Below are 25,295 nucleotides of genomic sequence, written 5' to 3'. Positions count from 1 at the left end.
AGACAAAGTTTCTATTTAGCCTTTCCTCCCTCATTTTCTCTGATGTGATCTCTAGGTTTGCGCTCTCTCTGGGCTCCTCATCATCTTCCCCTAGTTTTCTATGTTGTTGTCTTTCCTATTTCCCTGTCCCTTCTCCTCTAATGGTTGCTCTCGAGTGAAGGGCAGTGCAGGCCAGCTGCGCCCAGGAAAACACAGAGAGCGCAGCAGCTCATCTGGTAAATAAATATTTGCCTACGAAGATTTGAATCAATTACCCTGCCTCTTTGTCAAGGTGTCGACTTTGTCGGTGTTCGTCTCTTTGTGTTGTGGAGCACGTACGGCCCACAGGAGGAAGGTAATTATGGGTTACTAAAAATCATATAATCACACGGACAGTTTAAGGTCTGTGGACCAGTTTGCTCATTCACTGAAGCCCATTGTTCTCTCATCGCAGTTCGTTGACTTCGTTTGGAGTTGCATAAACGTGCATCACCCTTTCGGCTAAAAATACACAGGCTGCCCACCAGAATAAAAAAAAAAAAAAAAAACACTATATCCTGCTAAAAAAAAAAAAAAAAAAAACACTATATCCTGCTGTCCACCGCAGACCATGCAGAGCAGTCTACAATACAAAAACAAAGCACTGCAGAAGATTATTGTATCTTAATCAGCCACCTATCTTCTAAAAATATCATTATCGTGTTATCTCCATTGGCAGCGCAGTGAGTATCTAGTTATTTCCAGGGTATACACTGAAAATTTCATGGTAATAAATGCTGAGGATCTGATTAAGAGGCCCATCAGAGACGGTGATGCTCCTGGGATATCGGCAGAGTAATTACTGGGCGACGCACAGTCCCGCATCCCACTGGAAGAGGGGGAAAAGAGGGAAGATAGAATGAAAGAAGTGAATGAGAGTGAAGAGTTTAATCAAATCCCATTTCTAACACTCAATATCGCACACTGGACATGCTATACGACTGGTAGATACATATAGAGCACAGACGTCCTCCGATGCCTCCTCATTGCCATTTATTTCTCTCCTCTCCTTCCTGCACGCACTCGTCTCCAGTATCAGTCGCTCTCCCGTTTCCGTCTGTATATCAGCACTGGTTTTTGCCTCATCCTGGGGTACTCGGTTCAGCCATTCCAACTGAAATGTCATTAAGATCTAATTAAGATGTCAGAGAAGCTTCTGAAACTCCATAACGGCCCTTGTTAATTAGCTCTTTAGCATACGGCTCAATATGTGTGAGAAATTGCCAACTGATTTGAATCTTTGTTATAAAAACCACCGAGCTGGAGGGGGCTGAATGCAATATACATACGCATACAGAACGACTGCACGTACTCAACGCGCTGATTGCATCAGTGTTTATCAACAGGTTAAGGAGCGGATATGTTTTTCTATAAATGGCATCTCCATTATTGTCCTAGTGTGGCAGCATAGGCATGAAAGCAGATTCATCTTCCTGCTCCTGTCCTCTGGAGACGATACACTTTTCTGACTCTGACAGGAATTTCTTCTGATGCCGGCATAAAAGAGGAACTTGTTGGCACCAGAGCCTTACAGCTCGGAGATGTTGCAGCAGACAAAGAGAATGGAGAAACTTCTGCTGTCTGCGCACAATCCCATTAGCACACGCAAAGCCTTTATGTCTCCGATTACACTCGTCTGCTGATGAAAATTACAAGACTGGATTTAACTAACTGGCTGAGGCTTTCACCAGCTGTTTAAATGCCAGTTCGTTTAAGTGTTTGGTGTTTTGAGACGTGAGAAGTTTCAGGTAATTTTCGCTCATGACACTCATCGTCTACTCTTGGGTACAAAGGATAGATGATGCATTTTACTGTATTTACATTTTTGCCTGAAATCTTCTGCAGGCAAATTTCTACTTGTGTGTTTGAAGGAGTGTTCAAAGGAGGGCTCTTTATTTATTTAGGGAAAGTGGACTGACTGCGGTTCGGAGCAACAGTGCTTCACACATTCATATTTTTCAAACATTCATACCTGGAGGGTGTCAAATACAATCATCATTCCTCAACTTCAACAATTGCGTTTCAGATATTCCCGAGGTGACACAGACAGAGCCCCGTCAAAGTTTTGAAGCTTTACTCTGATGCAGGACAACTCAACATGTCAACAAATCAATAATGCCATTCATTCGATACTTTAAAGATATAGAGAATATGTAGATATGTAGTCATTGTTTGTTTCACTAAACTATCCAATGGATCCAATCACTTGCTGTATAGCTCGCTTCTATAATAACAAATGGGTGCTGATCAAAGCCACTCAAAACTCTTGCAATTTATTTTTGTCTAGCAATCTTTAATTCTATGGCTTGATTTTCCTCTAAATGCCTGTCACTTCACTCCATGCTAATTTGTTTGAACAGTTAATCAGTCTACCTGCTTCATTACGTCGTATCGACGAAATGCTGTTTTCTTAAACTTCAGCCCTAATTTAGATTAAATGCTGTGGGAAAACACAAACAACAAAAACCCTGAAGCACATTAATATTAAAAGTACAGAGTCAAACATATTCCAATATTTAATTTTTGACAATACTTCAGTGGCCATTATGCTTCAGCTTAGCTTCTCAAATTCTTATGTTTTCATATCGCCCACTCCATCTCCACTGAAGCAGAAACGGGGTTAAGTGCCTCGAGTGCGACGCAGGATGGAAAACAAAAGGAAAACGTTCCTGCTTGACTCTGCAACCTCCGTGTCTTCCTTTGTAGCCGCGCTGCTAATGTAAAGGAGGCAGCGGTAAAAACAAAACCTCTTATGACTGTTATGACGCTTCATTATCCCGATGTGTAGAGTGCAATCAATCCCATTTAAGAAGAATGACGAGCACTCGTGAGCTGCATTAGTGCTGCTTGCCATGGATTTATGCATTTGCTTAGGAAGTGTGTGGCTAGTCAACAAGCATGAGAGACAAAGAAAAAAATAAATAAAAGGCCAGAACGTTTCACAGTCATCTGCCATCATCAGGTGGGCTAATCCTTTTTGCCAATTTGCATGTTTCTCCTTATTTCCCTACTGATGTGATTTAATTTGTTCAGCAGTTACTTTGCTGGTGCAACATGGGAGAGGAAATGATCAGAACATTTCCAAATTTGAAAGTTTTGCATCTGTTGGGGTGAACACTAAACATCACAGTACATTTTTATTGACACCCAATGATCATTAGAGCCATTAACATTATGTAAGTTATCACAGGGAATACCGGCAACCAAACACGTGTTACTCTGGCAGCAGAACCGCTTTTGTAGCAAAAAAAGAGCTCTGGTTTTAATCTTCAGCCAAAGCTCTTTCTTTATTTGAAGTTTGCCATGTAGTCCCGGTGGGTGTGTGGGTTTCCACCAGGGGGTTTCTCACTTTTCTCTCCCACTCCAAACACATGCAAATGGTTTTGTGACTCTAAAGAGCAGAGCAGGGTTGGGAATATTTTGAACCTGATAGATTGGGAATCTATCCAAACTGTTTCCCTGCATTTCACTTACGGCATGCTGGGGTCGACTATCTCAGCATCTACAAGATTGAACTCTCACAATGTTTCTTTACATCACATCTTTACGTCAGGTCCAACTATGATCTTATTTGAATTCTGTGGTAGCTCCACTAAGATGTATTAATATACAACAAATGACTGCAGCAGAGTACAATTAGTTGTATATAAAGCACGGCATGGTCTGAGCTTTCATTTTACATGCTAACATATTGGTTTTCCGAACAATGGCAGGCTTACTATTCGATTTGAGTTGATATTATTTAAGATTCTTTATAATCATGATCATCTTTATAATTAATGTGGCAGCTTCTCTGTTTTATGATGAGTTCATGAACTAGTACAGTTTCACCTATTCATATTTACTCTCTATTTGTCTAGTTAATAACCAAATAGGAATTTGTTGTTGCAATAACTAAATATAGTGGGACTTCAGAGAGCCATAACTGATGTGTTATGGAGTACTTCTGCTTTTCTTCTTTGCCACATCGTGGTATGAAGATGTCTTCAAATAAAGAGAATCTGATGTGCCAAACTTTATGTGGGCACAGTTAGATTATCCCTTTAGCTGCTCTTGCACATCTTTATGATATAATGAGGAGTGTCAGAAGTTTCCAAAAGATTCACAGAGCTAACTCTGATCCAGTTGGCTCTTCTTCAAAGAATCTTTTCTGCCATTGCTTGGAGCTCTTAATAAAATAGATTTCTCAGTAAAATTTCATTTAACTGTGCAATTGGTAAATAGGGCATAAACTATTTAAAGTTTTTTTTTTTTAAATTAGATAATTTTATTCAGTCCTTCAGAGAGTTCAAATTAACCTCCGAGACCTAAAAAGTAGTTAGTGTGGTTAGAGAACAAGTCAAAGAACTGTCATACGTAGGCAGCTTTTGCATTGCTAAGAGTCTGTCCAGTGTTGGCTCATAACATTAACTTGCACTTATTGCAGGAGAACGGCAGAGTTTTAACAAACATGTTGATTTATATAGGAAAAAACCAGCTGTGAGCCATTACACGCAGGCACGGCTAGACTTACTTACACTTGTGCAGGTTTGTGTGCACACGTTTAAATGAATGAATCATTGCGAAGCAAGAGAATATAAATTAGAAGTCGTTTTTTTCTGTTCTTAAGAATCAACCACTGTGCATTTGAAATGAATGTTTCAAATGAATATTGTCTAGTGTGATATACTGTACCTCGACTGACCCTAGTGGACAAGAAGTGATTAGACTGGACCAGAGGCACTATTCTTATTCCAAAAAGGACAGTCTGTATTGTTACTGTCTCTCAAGAGGAAGGTTGCAGTACACTCTACAGTAGGTTCTGTCCATATGACTGTGCTGCCAGTGAGATTTTTCCATCTGAAGTCTAATAATAGCAGAGGTAGCAGACCGGTCTCACAGGAAACAAAGTGACAAGCAGGTCAGTGAGGTGGGTACAGGTGCAGCAGCACTGCTCTTGCACAGTTGCCACTGATACACTGTGGGCAGACAGCTCAAATGAGCATATGTGGTTTGTTTGCATACTAAGTCAAGTGATACACACACACACAGAGACACACACACACACATGCTCACACACTCACAGAGCTCACCTTTCCCTGTACACAAACACATGAATTATTTCTCACATCTGGCAATAGCTCATATTTAACAACATTACATTTCAGCCTCCATCAGCCCATTGTGTGTTTGTGAGTGGGCTTTGGCATGGAAAAAATGGGTTCTCCCAGAAGTGGCAGCAGAGATGAACAGTCATTATTTCCTCCTTAAATGAGTTCAGTTTAGGTAAATGAGGAGGAAAGACAGGAATGAGTAAAATGAACATCTAGAGAAAGAGATAATATTGAGTGGGAGATGGTACAGAGGGAAAACAAGAGGACACGTGAGTTAAAAACAGAATGAGAAGTGTTTCCTACATAGGACCAAGAGAGAAGAATGGAAGAAGATCGGAAGATCGAGAGAGGGGAGAGGGGTGACGACAACAACAAGGAGAGGACAGACTACGTAAGACAGATGAGCCATTTGCTGCCAGGTTCGTAATATTGTCAAATCTGATATCTATAATCTGCTTTCTGCAAATGTAACGCAGAAAATATCCTGACAAAGTGCTCCCCTCCAAAAAAAAAGAGGAAAATTTGGCAAGGGGCACTGGGCAGGAGGATTAAATGATCTCCACTCCTTCTCTTCTTGCGTACATCTTCCGCTTGACGTCTCTCCCTGCCTATTTCACTATATTTCATTGTCATATTGACACAGGAATCCAGGGCTGTCTGTCTTCCAGAAGGAAAATCTGGAGACAAAACCCCCCCTGTAAAATATGACAACGGCAGTCATTGAACATCTGCCAGAAATGAGTAAACAGAGAGACGCGAGGCAGCGAGTACGGGTTGATGCTTAAACAGATGTTTTCAGTAATGCCATTAGATAATCCTTTAACTCCCTGAAAAACAAGATCATTACTGCTATTTCTGTGAGTGTATCTCATCTATTTGTCATGGCATTTATTCAAAATGCCTGAGCCATGGGGTCATTATAGAAAAGCCTACAGCTTCATCAAGATAGAGCCCCAAACTACACAGCATAGCGGGGCATGCTTAAAAGAGCTGCAATCCAATTTGCTAAACAAAACAAAATGATGATATGGCAACAGTTATTACAAGAGACTGCAGTTGGGCTGATATTGCTCCAAGAGGTGAAAACTCAGGCTTAGGCCTATAAACTAGGAACAGATCTAATCTTTAAGGATCTCTAAAAAAAAAACATAATAATACAGAAAACTAAATCTAGTTTGACACAGTTGTTATCATATCTCTGTGAGAGACAAGAATCTGGATGAGGGACCAGAGAGAGCACATAATGGAGGCATTAAGTGCTATTGTGCCTCTAGAAGAACAGAATACTAAAGCTTCCTTGAAACTGCGTTGCTGGCTGAAATAATGTATTCGCCTCTCGTGTAGGTAAATTGCAAACCATAAGGGGTCGTGGGAAGGCCACATACGTATACTGTTTTTAGGGACCACTTTGAAGCTCCTGAAAACTTGGTTTTTTAAATATTAACTATATGTCTCAGCAACATTGTGTAACTTTTTGACCATAAAATAGGAGATTTTAAATTTTGATGCTACATTGACTTGAAATAGGGTGAATGGTGCTTCTATCATTCTTGCTCCGTGACCAACTTCTCCCCGGGATGAGAGAAGTGCGTAATGCTTTATGGACACGACGTACAACTATTTAACTGACTGACTTTGGTGAAAGTGGATCATATTTTATAAGGGAAATGTTTTCTGGTTTTCCCTATGGTGTCCTCCAGCTGCTCTGCCTCAACTCTCAGTGATCTACAAAGTTTCTTAAAAGATGGAAAGCTTTAATTGTTTCTAATGTAAGATAACTGCTGAGCTACTGCCTGGCGTGTGAGGAGGAGGTTTTCAGGGCGCAGGGGAATGCTGACAGGGAGGGGAGCTGGTGTTGTGCCAGAACCAGAGCCGGGCAACTGGGCAATGTAACCGGTCTTAGCAGCCTCTGGTGAAATAGAAGTGACAGAGTGCTGCAAGATGAGTACATTTCCGACCGGCTTTTAGTTTGCAGTATTAACATGTTGTGTTTACAGCATGTATTCCCTGTCCACAACTGTCCTTTAAAAAATCTGTTATTGTAGGTTCAAGGGTTTAATACTCAGCTAATCTGCTTCATCAGCACAGCATGTGTGTGGTTAGATCAGCCTGAGTCACACCGCTGATAAAACTAACAACCCAACATCTGTCACCACACGTTGATTCCAATCTTGCTAAATGCTGGTGCAAAGAAGTACGAGACGTCGTCTCTTTCCAAACTCAGCGTTTCTCAGTTCAAACCAGCGAAACAAAACTGACAAAACTGTTCTAACTTTTGCACAGAAACTGTATGTTTATGTTTATGTATGCTCAAAGTATCAAGCTGACAAATAAAACATGTTTTAAAGGCCTTTAAAATGCATCAAGTATAAATTTAAAAAGAAATGTACTTCCAGGATGAAATCCAAAAAAAAAATGAACAATGCAACCAGAAATTTTTTTTTTATCCGACGCAGTATATCACCGTTTCTTTAGCCCCAATCCTCATGACATAAAAGTCTGCTCTAAAAAATAACAATTATTAAAAAAAAAAACCCTTTCTTGTATTGATTGATGGGGTCACATCCATCTAATTCCTCTTTCATTCATCCCTAAGGCTTCCCTCCATCGTCTGTCACACGGCTCCCTCAAGTCATTTCACAGTGTCTCTCCGCACTCTTTTATTCTCTCAAGCTTTTTCACTGCTTCCTCTCTTCTTATGCTCCGTGTCACAATTTCTCTGAGCTGCTGTCTGTCATTACATACCTCATTTCATTTTTGGGAACACCTACTCATTACGAATTTTCACAATGCTCTATGAATTGAGGCAGGTCCCAGTGACTAAGCTGTCCTTCATATATCCTCTGATGTAAAAGGACATCCTTAAACCAGCTGCTGATCTCTCTCCCCTTCTCCTTAACAAGAAGTGTTAGTTAACAATAATCCTCAATAATCCTTCTGAAAAGAAAAAGGGCAAAGTATGAAACAAAAGATATGCCCATGGTTTTATAAGAGAACAGTAGTCGTTTCAGTTTTGATTAGTTAACAACGTATTTTTACCATACATTGCTCTGGGCTCACAACACTCAATGATGTCTCATAAAAGAGTGTGAAATAACTAAATTGCTGTTCTCAGTGTTCATATAAAGCAGAACCTCATTATGCTTTCATACATTTTTATGTTTTCTTTTTATTCTTTCCAATTTGTACACTGTGCAACCCCAATTTGTGTCCTTCAACTGCCAGTGCAATGTCAGTGGCGTTACTGTGAAAGGACATTTTAAAAGCACATGTAATATTCTTCCAACACATTTTTCCAGGCTGTGCATAATATTACACGACTCTCTGTGAGTGCAATTACATGGACATGTGCCTGGGACTGTGCCATCCAGAATGAGAGCGATTATGGCCAGTCTGAGTGGTTGTGTTGGAGGCAGAACAGAGGGGAAAACAGGGACTGTAACCTTCAGCACTAAGCATTTCTTATCTCCTCCACACACTGCTGAGAAGAGGGAAAAATGTGCTTATATTGTTACTTGATAAATTAAAAGTATTCAGTCTACACCAGTGGAATCAGCATCTACTGCATTCCCCCAAAGTGATCTCATTAACATCTTCACATTTCATTTGGAAGTCAAAAGGCCAAGCATTAAGAAAACACACTCACAACCTCCATCTGGCCCAGTCTTGCCCAAGTCACAGCCAAAGTGACCTTTTTTTATTCTTACTGTATGTCTAGAGGGAATCAATTGTATTTTTATGACAGCTCAGGCAATTTCCAAGGTGCTATCTGGCAGGATATCGTATTACACAGTGTCAGCACCTATCAGGATTTCCAGTCTGTCTGGACATGATGTCCCCCTTGAAGAGATGTGATTATCAAAGATAGAACCAGCAGGCATCACTGTGGTCCTCCAGGCCTTTGTCTGTGAGGTGCACAGGGACATAGGTGTGGCTGATTCACTTTACATCCTCCTGTAGCACTACCTGATACTACAATCAAATTCACCCGAGAAAGCGTCAGTGTCAAGTCGTCGCCAGGAGGTGACCAATACTCACTCTGACAAAACTGCACTGTGCAGTGAGTAAGGACAGTCTTGTTGAGTTTGCCTTCTTTATTCTAGCTCTCAACTCTGGTGTATGAATCATCTATAAAAGATAAGGATGACACGGGGAAGATTAAGTGTGAAAGACAGATAAGCTGTTTGCTGCTAGGTTTGCCCTGTAAGCAAATCCAATACCTATAAGCTTGGTTTGCACAAATATAACAAAAATATATATATATACAGAGAAATGGTCCAAATACAAATTTGGCAAAAGGGTGCTGAGCAGGAAGTTGAATCTTTCTCCTCTCTCACTGAGTCTTTCCATCTGGGTAGACCGTAGATGAAGAAAAAAAAACGTGACCGATACTGACAGGTTTCCACGGGGTTTGCAGGTGGTCGCTGATGATGAGATATTGGTGCAGATCAACGTAAGCTTCAGGTGGGTGCTAAGGGTGTGCCTGGCAGGAGAGCTAATTAGACAGCACACTGCTCTATGGGTGAGCTGGAAGCCCATATATGAATACCTTGTGTATGAGGATGTCATATAACCAGAAAGCAGACAGAAGTAGAGCGTGGGGCACATATGCACAAAAACACACGGCACATATAGGCTGACACACGGACACATTCAATCACTCACATGTGCCAAGATCTGTTGCTACAGCTCAGCTGGGCTGTGGGTGCTGTGAAGACTGTGACGATGTGAGGGCAAGGAGGCGTTGGAGGCTCCCACCAAGCTCTTTCCTAATGGTACAGTTGACATTTACCCTAGGAGGCTGTGGGCTGTGGCTGCTGCTCCCACAGAAATGATTCAAGCTGCCATGCAGCATATAGAGGACTCTATTCTGATGGATGAGAAGGGCTATGGTGAAGGACCTGGAGATGTCTGGGAGCTGTGTGTGTATACTGTACTGTAATTTACCAACACACCGAATCTGACATGACTGCAACTTGAGCCATCTAAGGGTTATGTTGACAGTTTTCTTGAATAGTACATGATGGAAAGAGACAGAAAACAGGCACAGTATGTCAGTGGGATGACCGAGTGAGTGTCTTCCATCACATGTTTTGCTGAATCATACATGCAAGGACACAACTCCTCCAGAACACTCAACAATGAACATTTTGAAAAACCAACTGCCTCCACACAAGCTTTCTCTACTGAACAGATCTGACTGAATCCTGCTCATGCTCTGGCAGTCATGTTACTGCTGGTCACATATTTTTTTAGACATTTGTCTTAACGTGATTTTACTATTTCAGAGCTCTAGAGAGAGGTCAAAACCTGCATCACAGTCTCCTAGTCACGATATCCTACAAGAACTTTAATACAGCTTGTTAAAAAACACTCATGGTGATGCTACAGGAAAAGTCAGAGGATCTCCAAAATCATTAGGATTCTTCTTCTGTGAATATCTGTACTGTATCTGTAGGTTTTGTGTCAGTCCATGGAATAGAAGTTGAAATATTTCTTGGGGCAAGTCAAAACCTTGGCCTCCTTGTGGTGCTATATGATAAGTCAGGGCATGACCAAAGTCATTAGGATTCATTCTCTGGCACCATTAATGCCTGTATCAGATTGTATAGAAATACATTCAACAGTTGTCAACACATTTCACTAAAAAAAAGCCAAAAATGTGAACCTGTCGGTAGCATTTGAAGTGAGGTCAGAGGAACAAAGAGGTAGGATTCATCCTCTTAGGACTATTAATGTCTACAATACAATTCTTAGCAATCCATCTAATAGTTCTTTCTTCCATTCAATCTTCACCAAAGTGGTGGACTGACTGACAAGATGATATTACTGTCTCTCCAGCCACTCCCCTAGTGCAGCTAAAATGACTGTAAGTTGTTTTTTTCCCCCACTCATTTTCATATGATTATGGTGATTTGTTGTGACGCCATCAGCTCAGTGTCTCTGGATGTTCAGAAACCATTTATGATGGTGCTTCGAGCACTTGATACAAATTGCAAATCCCCTGACTCATCATCGAGATGGCTGGTCCCGGTTGGCCATCTCTGGCAATGCGTAGGTTTAGTCACTCGTCTATCTTTATTTATAAGACCATTTTTGGGAAAGCTTCCTTCCTACTCTTGTTTCTATATTAATCAGAAATGTGGGCCTCATTATACGGTAATCTGAAGACCTGGGATATTTTTTGCTGATTGTTATTCAGCAGAAAAGCTTGAAACTAAAAGGAATCGGTAACTCATGCATGGGTTTAAGGCAACTGCCAGATCTAGGGGAAATTAATATTCGGGTGACTGTTAATGCTTCCAGTATATTACTCATACATTTGAATTTGAATTAACCATTCCCTACCTCTCCCCTCTTCTTTTTTTCTGCTCATTATTTTGAAATAGATTTTACTTTATTCACTGTAGTTTTACCTCTGACTTTTTAAGGTGTTTTCATATACATATCACATATCTAGATTAATATATTGTGAGAATTTCAGTTAAAGAAAATATATACCTAAGATCAGAATGGTCAGAAGTCTCACCCAATCGTTTGTGAGCATGCAACACTTGAGCCTTTTTTAATATGGAATAACCAACCAGGCAACCATAAATCACTCGCCATCATTAGTTAAAGACTAAAAGGGTAGGTGACATCATGCGGTTTCAAACTGCCTGTTCAACAGTTGATTGTGTGAACAAACTCCGACCCAAAGAAATACAATGACCTTTGCATTGACATGTGGCCACAGCAGTCCATCAATCTAACAGCAGTTCAAATATGCAAAGCAAGATTTCCTTGTGAGCAGCTTCCTTGCTCAATCAGAAACAGTGAAAAGAGTCAATGTAGTAACTCAATGTAACTGTTATCAGTAATATATATCTATATGATTAAATTATATATATATATAATATAGTATTGAAAATATATAATCTGTGTGTTGTAATGTTTTGTAGGACGTCTCTGAACCTAGAAATTGAATAACCAATAACCTAATTAGTAAAAGGTGTTGATGTAATGTGTTGTGTAAAGTTTGTCTGTACTCCATAATAAAAAATCTATGTTATAAATGTTATTTCACTCAGTATATACATTGCTTTACAGGGTGCATGTAAAAGAAACAAACAATAAAACAATAGCACAACTAACTATGTGTGTATTGTCTTGTTACGATCTATGAATCATAGTCAGGGGACTCTTTCTCAGTCAGAGAAAGAACTGTTTCATTTTTCACTATTGTTTTTCTGCCTCAGAAAAAAAAACAAAAACAGGAGCCCTTTGGCCTTGTGTGCTCAGCAAATTTGTCATTCAACCACCAAACATCAGAGTACAAGACCTCGGATTACGTTACAGGCCAACATCTCGATGAAGAGGCCCCTGGTATTTCATGCCACAAGAACAGAGACAGGACATTAAATGCTAGTGCTGTCCTCGGGATTAGGACACAGCCCTTTTTGCTACTCTCTTTATATTCCTCCAATGTCACAAAAACAGCAGCAGTAAATACTGAAGTAAGTTCATAAAAGTATCTTTCAAAGCGAGAACGAGACAGCTGGTGTAGCATCAAAAGCAATAAAACATATGGTACAGTGACAGCACATGCATCATTGCCTGCCTGCACAAGTTACCAATCCCTTCTTTTATTCTTCTTTGTTTACTTGTGAAAGCAGAGTTCATAAGTTTTTGAAGTCATGTGACAATGTCAACACTTGGGGAGTAAAGAGAGGAATTAAATGTCACAGAGTGAATCAGATAAAGGAGAATGGCACTGTAATAATGGACTCCTGCTTTACATACGCGACATGGTTATGGACACCAACCTATTTTAACGATAACGTCCTACTACAGGGGACAAGGGGGTTGGTATTTCATGCATTTTTATACATTTATACCATCTTGTGAACAAATCATCATAATATTGGCTTCTGTGCTTCCCATAATGATGGTAACATACAAGAAAAACACATGCAGTAAGTGCAGTAATCCTATGATTGCCTATATTTTCCTTAATATAGACCTGATAAATAATAACTACTATTCCTAACATTAACATTCCCCCATGCTCTCCCTGGTAACTCCATAAAAACCTGAGTGTAGTCTACGATTCTTTGGGTCTTTGTTAATAGTTCCCAGGTCAAGGCTAAAAGCCAGATGAATCATCATGTCCCTGCTGTAAGCTTCAGTCAGTAAATATTACTTTAACTTATTTCGTTTTTAATTTATTCACTTTGTTACTGACTCTGATTTATACATTTTCTACTGTTATCTATTATTTATCTATCTGGGAAAATATGTCAGAAATGGAATGTATTATCATATTATTGTATAAAACACCTGAACATATCTTTACCTCCTTTATATCTACAGAATGATGGGCCAGAATGGACAAAACTAACACTGGTTCTCAGGTCTTTTGGGTTTTTTTGCAGGATTTCCGGCCACTGTATTTTACACTACACACTTGGAAGGGTGAGGCGAGTGGTATTCAGTTATATGCAATATGCAACTTCACCACTAGATGCCATTTCCTTTTTAAAGCACTCTGAAGTCAGGTGTGTTTTTGTGATTTTGTATTTTGTGGTACTGTTAAATACGAGTCTACGTACATGTCTTTTCCCCTGGTTGTTCGTTCGGCAAACAGAGAGAGATCATGTTTCTGAGAAATGTTGAGCCTATCATATTAAGCATGGCACACTGTAACTGTATATGTAAAGGGTGTGTGTACTGCAGCATGGCCATAATTCAGAGCAGCTTGTCCTCATTAAGACTTAGCAGTCCCTCCCACTGAAGCTCCTTACTCTGAAGCCAGCTTAGCCCTTTCATCCCCATTTTGATATGGACCTCAGCCCTGTCTCCCGAGTATGAGGGACTGTGGTAGTGATGGTGATGGCACAGCCACCCAACTCCTGGGACCTCTAGTAACCCTCAACATAAGCGTATGACACAAGGTCAGCAGCCTGCTGTGCTGTCATCCAAAGGTTACTGTCATTCACTCTCTCCACAAATCAACCTCTAATCCTATGCTTATATCCATCTTGGGATGGATATGCCCTTTTGCCACATTTTTATCAATGCAACGGCGGGCTAGGTTATTGCCACAATAAAGTGCACTGAAATGGCAGCTTCTGCAAAGTCTGATTTACATATTCATCTCAGTGATCATTAAATTAAGTTATACACGAGATACTGGAGTTATTTCATGTTCCAGTTGATAGAAGTGTTGAGAGGCTTCTCAGCAGAACATCCTGGTTTCTCCCGAACAAGCAGTTTCATCTGCGGGGGATTAAACATCCAGAAACAGGCAGCTTTCACCTTCAGGTTAAGCCTTTGAAGGGATCAGCCAAATTCTGAGCTCTTGCGTAGAGATGTTTATCAAGACCACTGCGACTTCTATGGCACTATCTATCCAGTTACAGTATGAAGCAGCAACAGACTTCGACAAAGACTCAAGTTTCTTTAGTTCCTCTTTACAAAGGCTGCAATCTCATCCACACATCAGGATCCCAGATCAACTGGTGAGGGGTCACCAGGTGGTGCTGACCTTAGATCCACTATTTGTTCCAGTAAGCCCTCACATGTGATGTAGCTGTCGACTTTAAACTGCCATTCTTGTGGCCATCACATAAGCAAAGCATGATTCTCAATCAGACAGGTCACAATATCTATTAAGTCGAAGGCAAATGTTGTCTTTGGTGGGCTTTACCATAAATTACACATTCCCATCATAATTAGTTAAATTAGTACAATTCTAACCATCCTATCAGGTTGAACCAAGGCATATTTTAATGGATCATTATTGGCTAAAAGAAATCAGATTAAAATCCAAATATTCCTTTATTGTACAAATCTATTTGATCACCTGACCACTCATTTCTTGCCTTATGTAACATTCGCTAAATGTTATCATAACCAATAGGAAAGGCCAAAACTATTAAAAAAAAACAAGACCCAAAAAAAAAGAAAAAAAAAAGTCTTTTATGTTATATAATTCTGGATGACCAAGATATTTGTCCATCACTGAGTTTGTCAAGAAATGTGTTACTTCATAGAGTCTAAAAACGTAGCTGATATCATTCACATTATATACCCAACCTGTCTGTGTACAGGATAGAAGATATTCAGTACTTCTCAGAGGCTCTGATGTTCATCCAGGATTCAAAGAACCCATCTGTTAAATCTGGAAAGACTTGAACTGCAAAGAAAGTTCTTACATAGTAAGACAGCACAGGCAGTGGTAAAACAGCTTCAGGGAAACTATATAGCAGGAGCTAATGAAGGGAAACCGTGAGAACCATCCTCTCTGCCGCAGACTGGGGAAGATATTCTGTGGATGTTGAACAGAGTGAAAAATACAGAGAGAAGAGCGACAGAGGACGATGTATGAAGACAGTGAGCGAAAGCAATTAGTGTCCGCTAATTGCGCTCATTAGAAGAGATGGGGCAGATTTAGCAGACTCCATGATGGACAGTGACAATTCAAACATATAAATGTGGACTGCATGGGTGTGTGGTTTAAAAGCCATGTAGCAAACGCTGGCAGCTCTCAGTCTGATAGCAGCAGGACTGATAAGACCAGACCATATCATCAAAACGTCACTCTATCATCTCTCTTGTGATAAAAAGGTAGAAATACCTGTAAAGAGAGTGATAGAAAGATAAAGTGATAGAGGTCTGATACAGCTGGAGAAAAGATGAGCAAAATATTGGAGTCAAACTTTTATCATTTATATGTTTTTTTTTTTTTTTTTTTTTAATGGGAAAGAGATGTGTCTTGGCATGTTAAAAGCACAATAATACAGTCAAACTGATGTGATAAAGTTTCCTGTGTGAAATAAAATATCCACCCAGCTTGAAAAGCTTATGGTAACTGCAGCCACTCTATTCTTCATCGCGTCCATCTCGCTATCAGGTTAGTATTGACGAAACACCTTTGAAAAGAACCCACTCTGGGTGTTTAATGATAGCAGACATTTTCTTTTGAGAAAACACTTGGCAGGCAGTGTTCTGAGAAACAGAGGCCAACTGAAGGTGAAATGAGACGACAGAGACAACAACAACAGAGAAGAATGGAAAAACAAGAAAGCTGTTTGTTGTTCATCTCGTCAGTCTCGTCTCGTAGTGGGCCTAACATAAGAGGGCTTTTTTTCCCAGAATGGTTTCGATAACATTTTCTATGAAAACCACATCTGCGGTGTGTTATGGGAGCATTCATAATGCTTCATGACTAGACTCATAAACATGCATAATTCTTTCTAGGGCACTATATGCACATTATGTCATAAAACATAGATGTCTTTTATAATAAACTATAGGTTCAAGGGCCTAATGGATGCTCTTTACTGGTTATAAACTAGAGGTAGGGGCTTATAATACGTTATGATGACCTATATTCCTGTGCACACAGCTCAATCATGAAGACTAGTAAGTACTTACACACTACTAGTACTAGTATGCTCCAACAACAAATCAACAATTAGCAACACCCATGAGGCAACAAGGTTTTAAAGTTAGATGGGAATGGAAAATCAATCTTTTGTGTGTTTGATTAAAGCGGGATGTAACGGGTGTAACAGTGGCTGAGTACAGTTGATGAAACTCATTGTTTTCAACCCATAGTGAAAATAAAGCTGTATTTTGTCTTTTTAAGACTTAGACAACATGGTCGTTTCTAAAGCAGACAAAATTTTAATTTTCTGCATTTTATGATTGAGCATAGATTCTTTAAAATGCATGAAAATACATTACAATTTACTTGCAACTAATGATGAAATGCTATGATAAAGCATGCATATTATATGTGGACTGTAGATGCATCAATATGTACTTCACTTTACTTAACACATAAAATGATATGACACCATATGGACTGGTATAGCAGATTATAAGACCCTACTACAGTTGATTATTGTTCAGTATCAATCACATCAATGCAACAATGTTATATGACTACATATACAGTGCAGCAGAAAGCATGATGCGTGATTGTGAGTATAGTCATAAAGCATTATAATACACTATGAATGCCCCCATAACGCACTTTAGATGTGGTCTTCAGAGAATGGTACCTGTGTTTTTTTATCTACCAAGCACTGAAGTACACATTTTAGCACAGTGTAGTGTAAAAGACAAAGTATTAGATGTGGAGAACATTAATTCTGCAGCACTTCTCACAGGATGAATTAAAAAAGAAAAAAAAACCTTGTGTTTGAGTGTTGGTGTGCAGTAGGGCATATGCAGACTGAAACGAGATGTAATTAACAAGAATGATATCTCTTCCCTTCTCTAACTGTGAGCAAGGGAAGCTGTGATATCTGCTCTGTCATAAAACAGTGTAATTGTGTCTCATTTTCTGCTGAATCCCTGATTGAGTCAAAGGCTGGGAATTACAATAAAGCTCTCGCTCTCCTAATGAGTACCAAGTGGCCATGGCAGTAAAAGTTTGTACACTGCTGGCTTGACTTCTACACCTGGTGCTTGCTCAAAAGACTAGAATAACTTCAGTAAGAAACTCTTTATTTCTCCAGCTTACCTCTCAATGATGTCAGCAATGACACAGGCAAACATCTGTAGGCCCTCTGGAAGCTGCAAGGCCACTGGAGTGAGTGGGGAAAAAAGGCAAACATACTTGTGTTAGAGTGACAGCAACATGTTATTTAATAAATCCTGGACAGCATTGCTATACATAGCCTCCGCTGCTGGTTCAGAGTGCTCCACTGACAGCAAATAGTGACATTTCAGGGCAATTTCCCCTCTGCCATGGTAGTACTGTTGGTTTATTTTAGCAAGTGACGGGCTGTTGGAAATATAGTCCAAACCAATCACCACAGGTCTAGCTCTACAGCTCATGGCTTGTACAGAACCATTAAACTCTCTTTTTCCTGTCTATCTCCGTGCCTGCCACTGGCTCTGTGAGTCACACTTTCACTGTATTTGTTACTGGAACACTAACAAAAAAAAAAAAACACTTAATATGACTGATGGGGCTGCTATGAAATTGAAATCAAGCAACCAATTAACAGGCATTGGTCATGCTTACGGTGTTGCGTGTTGACAACAGGAGACTCACTGATGATGTGCTGATGTGTGACATCAATTGGGATGAACCAATAGGAAAAAAAGAAAAGAAAACTTGTTTAGGGCAGGATTTGCTAAGTGGTCTGTGCCTCGCTTCAGATTCAGCTCTGCTTCAAAAAAACGAGCATGTTTTTTTTTTTTAATCAAACGGGGGAAAAAGGGCCTGGAAGCACAGTTTGCCTGTCATCTGGAGTGCACCATGCCTGCAGTCAGTGGAGTGCAGCTCTTTCCTTTATGCATATTCCTTTAAAGGAAAATCATGCAAATGATGACTACAGAATGTAGTGGCTGCACATTCTGCCGGACTTGCTGCTAATGTCAAAGCAGGGATCAGTGTTGCATGAGAGATTCTCCAACTCTAAAAAGCAGCTGCAGGTAATAACGGAGGAAGGTTGGGAGTGGGAGTGGGCACAGAAAATTTAATACGCTTCCTGTGGAACTCCTTATAATCATAAGTTTGGGTGTCGAACATGAGTCAAACATGCACTTCATTTATATTATTTATTTCAAATTTGTATTTAATTAAAAAGGAACAATGTGGGGGAGATAGCGCCATCTAAAAGTGAGGTCGTAGATTGCAACCGACTGAATACACCGTCACCTCACGCTCAAGTGTGTAGGAGAAAATACAGTGGCTGTGATCAACATTTAAAAAGCTCATTCAGGTGATTCTACACCAATGAAAACAAAATTATGATTATATTATATTGCTTTTATGCCAATACATCCTCCTAAATGTTGTATTTGTGAATTCAATTTAATTAGTTATTTTTGTTTACTGTTAGTCTGTGTTTCCTGTGAAAATGACTTACTTACTCCTGGGTGTCTGTATATCCTCCCATTAGCCCCTCACAGTGCTGTTCCATTTTACTGTTTCCTCCTGAAATCGTAACATTTGGTGCATACTGTTGATACGGTTACGTTATCAAGCTGTATTGTATTGTTAATCTACAGTAAGTTTTGTAGATATTTTTCATTTCACTTTCTGGAATTAGTATTACAGTAGGCTTCCCTGCATTATGTGATCAACGTAGTGCTGCACAGATCTTAGTATCCATTTCCTTGTGTAAATTATGTTGCATTCTTAGGGGCGAGGGTGCAGAGAAAATGACAAGAAGGCATTGAATGTGTTATACGGTTATGCTGTTGTGTTGCTGCTGTTGTTAAATGTTATTTTTTGTTGTCTCTGTTTAGTCGTGCCCTGCAATGAGCTGATAGATGGACCCCAGCCACACTGTGACCCCGATGAGGACAAACGGTTTCAGATAAAGGATGGGTGGATGTTAAGTCGTCTTTTTACTTTGCCCACTAGTAGCAACTTTTTTTTAGATTTAACAATGAAACAAACAATGAAAACAAGTGTTTTGTGTTGCTGAGGAAGCAAAGATGCAGAGGAAAAAGACCAGAAAGCAATTGATGTTATGTTGTTTCTGCAGGAGCAAATAAATGCTGAACAAAAATCTCTCCAGTCATCCCTTTTCATACCCGACCTCCATGGAGCTCACCGCAATTATGTGTGAGGGGAATTTAAAATAAATTAGCTCAAATGAAAAAAAAAGAAGCTTCTAAAAAACAAGATCTAATTAAGCTTTTGTAGAACAAAAAAATATTACTCATCATAATCAACACAATGTCTAAAACACCACAGAGCAAACAGTATGTTGTGGTTATGTGGCTTATAATAATCAGCTAGTCAATTCTCCAAGTGCAGTCCTTAAAGGTCATGTTATTCTAATGGCTTTTGCTAAACTGTTAATTATTATTTCATTTATTTCAGATACAAACATCAGAATTTTCTATTTTAACATCGTGTTGCAATCTTCATCACTTAACATGACTTCAGCTGCTTTGATTCTACATTTCTATAAATAAAAGATAATTGCATGAGTTTTACATGGCCGGATATTTTTAAAAGAGACTTCAACACCAATCAAAGTGTTTTTATCCTTCTCAACTCAGGCAAACTGAACTGCAACTTTTAAGCTTTCCTTTCAAGAATATCATCATGTTTTCTTGGAACTCAAAGCAGATGAAAAGTGGAATGTCGTTTGGGCATTTCTTTAGTATTGAAGATCCTAAAGAATCCATGATTTAGTATATATATATATATTGGCCTTTTATGCCTTTATTGGTAGTACAGCTGAAGATAGACAGGAAGCAGGGGGCAGAGAGAGAGGGAGTGACACGCAGTAAATTAGCCGTCCAATGTGGGATTCTAACCGGGGCCAGCTGTAGCGAGGACTACAGCCTCCACACACGGGGCGGCCGCTTAACCCACTACGCTACAGACCGCCCCGATTTAGTATATATTAATCCTGTCATGTCGTCATTAGATAAACATGATGACACCTTGGTATGAGACTACTTAGACATTGATAATGAATCCCACAAGGAATAACAGAGCAGAAATCAGAGCATCAAGTGGATGTGAAGTGAGTGACAGCGAGGATATTAGGAAGGAAAGCTGGTAAAATATGACAATTTCAAAAGTGCCGAGATTGAATGGTTATTTCATTATTAATCAATCTGCCAATATCTTAAATTAATTGATTATTCATTTCATTTATAAAATGTCAGAAAATGTTTCAATTCAGTTTCAATTTATGTCTGTCCAAAACCAGAAGAGATTATTTTTTTAGTGTAAAACAGAGAAGGAAAGAGCAGGAATCACCACATTAGAGAAGAGCCAGAAAAGGTTTGGTAAGTTTGGCTGTTAATAAATCAAAATAATAAATCAAATAAATCAAAAAGTTAAGAGAAATATGAACATGAATTTTACCGTTGCAGGATTATTTCATTTAGCTAGGATGCATTTTTAGCTTCCTGTTGAATTCCTGTCAACTCTCTTTCTTTCTTTTTTTGCCATTTTGCCATTTATGACGCAGTACACTTGAGTTGATCACAAGCATGCACTCACAAGGTGTCAGTGTGAAGTCCAAACCACCAAGTCAGACACAGGGAGCAAGCACCTGGAGACAAAGGTTCTCTTTCAATCATCCATGACATTTTCTCCCAGTCAAACTTCGTCACACCGAACTTCAATAAATCCATCAACGTCTCAGTAGACACTTACAATTCGAAGACGCAGAATTCAACGCACGCAGTGTTTTCACATGACTAGACTTCAAGCTATTTCAAGACTTCAGTGCCAGACAGCATTAAACAATAAAAGCTGGGACAGACAAAAGGCCAAGGTGGTGGAGGGAGGATGATCATGAGATGGAGTGATAGATGGGCCAGTGCGAAGAGGAGGAGCGCAAGCATTTCTTACTGAGGAAAGGTTAAGGGATCACTGAGCACTCATGCAGACAGTGAGAGACAGGTCATTACCTGGAAAAGGGCAAGTTTATTAACAGAGAAAGGTTTCAGAGCACCTCTCTGCCACAGCTGACAGAAGCAAAGAGCTTCCTCCATCTGCTGCCCTCGGTGAAAGGTGAGTCAGATGCTGAAGGTGGGACTGGCTGTTTTGAATGGATGTTTGAGTCTGCACGCAAGGATGACAAGCTGCTTCTACCTTTGAAAGTGCACTCCTGCCCCATAAAACACGGACATCTAGACCATGCAAACAGAAAGAGAGACAAGACTCAGTTCATTCCAGGGCTTTGGATGTCATGTGTGGAAGGGTTTCTGTGCTCATGTGAACCGATTCAAACATTTATACAAACTCCAAGAGCCATTGACGGTGCCTTCGTTTACAATGATGTTGAGTTACAGCTAAATTAAATTCAATCTATCCGTCATCGTCTGACAACAACTTAGCCTCTGGGGGCAACAGCCAATTATTCAGGGATACCAGCATTGCCAGCGGATATCCGGAAAACGGATAACCGATATCTGGGGCAAGACTTCCTCTGCACTCTAATTAGCAACTTGGCATGCGAGAATGACGAGGAGGACACATTTCTGTTAATCTCTATAAAGAGAGAAGCTGTTAAAAACTAATAAGAAGCAAATGTGCCGTCAAACGAAAGACAATAGGTTCTAAGATTGCTTACGATTCCGAAATCTTGGTCCTTGCCTATGGATATATGTATTTATATGCAGATATTTGTTAAAGGTGATTGATTGGACATGACACAGATGTGAATTAGGAAAAAAAAAACAGTTCAAACTGTAGCACGTTGAAGCATGGAGGTTCATGGTTCTATATTGTTCATAGGTTGGTAGAGTATTGATTTTTAGTGTGTGTTGACTTTGGGGCAATCATCTCATGATGTTGTTATGTGACATACCTATTGTTGTAACACAGAGGGCAGTGCAGCTAAGAAAGCTACATGTGGGATTATGTTAACAATCAAAGACAGGAGGTAAACTAAGAAAGAGCTGGTAGGACCAATTTATCAGTGAGCGGCAGACTGAACGGGCAAAGCCAAGGGATTACTCAAAATTTTAAAAACAGGGGTGTTGTTTAGCTCAGTTGGTAGAGCAGCCGCCCCATGTACAAAGGCTCAGTCCTTGCTGCAGCGGACCAGGGTTGGGTGGCCCTTTGCTGCATGTCATTCCCCTGTCTCTCTTTCCCCACATTCCTGTCACCCTTCAGTTGTCTATCCAATAAAAAGCTTGAAAAGGCCCCAAAAAATATCTAAAATTTTAAGATTATGGCTAGGGAGACCAGAACAAGGCTATACATGGGGTTGTAGTAGATTAAACTGGGTGTGAGTATGCATCACATTTGAGGCAGAAAACGTAGTTAAAGAGAGCTTTGGAGAGGTCAACTTTATGGTAATTTTGAAAGGGTAATAACTTTTTAAAATTCAACTCATAGTATAGTATAATTATTTCTTAATTAATTACTACTTTGAATTCTGGACACAGTTTTACAAAGGTACATTGATAAGACCCTATTCAGAAAACACATACATCCACATGTGCATGTCCAGCCTGCGGATACAATTGAATGTGATCCGCTTGAACTTTACACTGGCTGCCTGTGCTCTCACCCCGTCACACTGTTCAGACAGAGGTGTAAAGACCATTTTACTGTTTACTGGGGAGTCGTTTCGTATTTGAGGATAAAAGAAAACAGTGGTTCTATTACTGGATGGTGTACAAAGAGACTAGACATTGAGACAGTCCTCAATTAAAAATGTAATTTAACAATATAAGGATTTTGTGATAACATCATCTTGAGAACATTTCTCTTATGTTTCCTCATCCTGCTGTCTCATAAAAGTAACTGCACCATGGGGAGGAAAAAAATTAAAAGAAAGAATTAAACGCTTTACATGTTGCTTTTGGTCTTGACGCTCAAGGAAACATCTAAAGAGGAACTGTCAACTGTGCTAATCTTTTGATTGTCTGTAGTTTAGTTATGAGAAGACCATGGAAAACAGAACAACTCCCTGGGTATTTCACAAACCCAGCACGGAAAACACTTTCATGAATTCAAGGTCCCCAAAGAAACTCAAGGCTGTACTGCTTTAGCTTTATCTCGACGTCTTGTCTAATTTCTCTGTTTTAACTCATGGGACTCAGTAGCTATGTGCAAGGCTGAGCAACTGTTGTAAGAAAAAGGCTATAATAAAATGGTAAAATTAGAAGATTAGAAGAAAATATTACCTGGACACTGATAGTTTCAATTAAAGCTGGCTGATGGACTAATTCTTCATTTTGTATGTAAAAAGATAATCTCAAATATCGGTCTGGATTCTTTTTCGTTCAGGCATCTTCCAAAGAACTGCTATGGATACACTCAACTCAAGTCAGCCAGTTATTATCACCTAATTAAATTAGTGTTGACTTGTCTTTCTCTTAACTGAATGTGTGACCACAATCATGACAGCGGTTAAGAAGACCTTTAAAGCTGCTCTTGTAAAGAGCAGACATGAACAACAGATTATATCAAAACACCAAACAATTCAATTAAAACGAGAAACAAAAACGGGGAAAAAATAATTTCATTAATAAACACTTCAATTCTTGTGTATGTCCGTCACTCCTCTATTTTAAAAGCACAGTGTATGGGATTCAAGAGCAGTTCAAAGGCTGACAAAGGAACAGATGGACACAAAGAGGAGCAGAGAGAGACAGGGGTGATGAGGTCAGTTATGCTCTTTGAGTTCAGAGAGAGATGACGAGCTCTGATAAAAAATAAAAAAAAAAGAAGAAAGAAAGAAAAAACGTTGCACAACAAAAAAGCAAAGCCAGCATGCTGTGGTAAACCACAAGCTCCCTACAGGGACAGCATGATTCAATCCTTTTGGCATACCATCTGCATATTTCTACTCCAAGGCAGGAACGACTGGATGACTATATTTCTTGACATTTGCATCAGTGAAGGACGTTTTTTATTTTAAGCTTGAGGCAGACACTGTAACATGAACCTATGAACCTGTTACACAGGGACACCAAACACCAAGAAACGTCAAAATATAGATGTAACAATGCATGAGGGCACAAACTGAACCGTATATATTAAAATCAAGAATACGTTTACATTTGTTGAAGTCTGTCTTAAACCAATATTCACAACTCCATGTGTGTTCTCACCGCAAAGAGATCCCTTCTCAAATCAATGTAAGTGACGGGCAGCCGCGGTTACCTCTTTGTGTTTCTATCACAAAGGATGACTCAGCAGGTAAATGCTGTCTGCGGAGGCACAAAGAGGGAATTTGAGACTAAAAACAACACGACATACTTATTTGGTTTGTATAACACGTACTGTTTCAGTTAATATATTTTTTACACAGGAAGAGGACGCCCATCACTTACACTGAAATTGCTTTAGGAAATTTTTCTCTCTTTGTGTCCAGTAAGTTTAAATATTGACATGTTAGTACAGATTGTAAATCCCTCTGAGGAAAATGTATTTTGTGACTTTGGGCTATACAAATAAAATCTGATTTGATTTGATTTGTTTTAGTACCGGTAATATTTTAGGATAGTCTATGTAAACCTATAGTCAAAAAGTACTAAAACGAATAAAACTACTGAATAAGACTTACAGCTTGTAGCTTATGTAAAATTAACAATCGGGGTTTTGAGTAGTGGGAAGAAACATACAAAAAACTAGGGTTGGACAAATAAAGGTAAAATGTGTCACATGCTGCGGAGACGCCCTGTCCTGCAAATCATATTCTAGAGAATATGCTTGTTTGATACAACAAAAGCCACATCGTTATCATA

At 39.5% G+C, this 25,295-nt stretch overlaps 1 protein-coding gene across 2 annotated transcripts in view; it reads right to left on the bottom strand.

The window, feature by feature from the left end:
* The window catches only part of dph1 (diphthamide biosynthesis 1), a 55,420-nt gene that overhangs the window by 23,740 nt on the left and 6,385 nt on the right, over window positions 1-25,295 (bottom strand). For both annotated transcript variants that reach the window (XM_010736667.3, XM_027280711.1), the window contains exon 3: window positions 17,626-17,689. In XM_010736667.3, the coding sequence (XP_010734969.1) occupies window positions 17,626-17,689 (64 nt within the window). The remainder of the gene's footprint in view (window positions 1-17,625; window positions 17,690-25,295) is intronic.

The sequence above is a fragment of the Larimichthys crocea genome, chromosome VII, assembly GCF_000972845.2.
Source record: "Larimichthys crocea isolate SSNF chromosome VII, L_crocea_2.0, whole genome shotgun sequence".
Classification (NCBI taxonomy): Eukaryota; Metazoa; Chordata; class Actinopteri; family Sciaenidae; genus Larimichthys; species Larimichthys crocea.
This window is presented reverse-complemented; position numbering and strand designations above follow the sequence as displayed.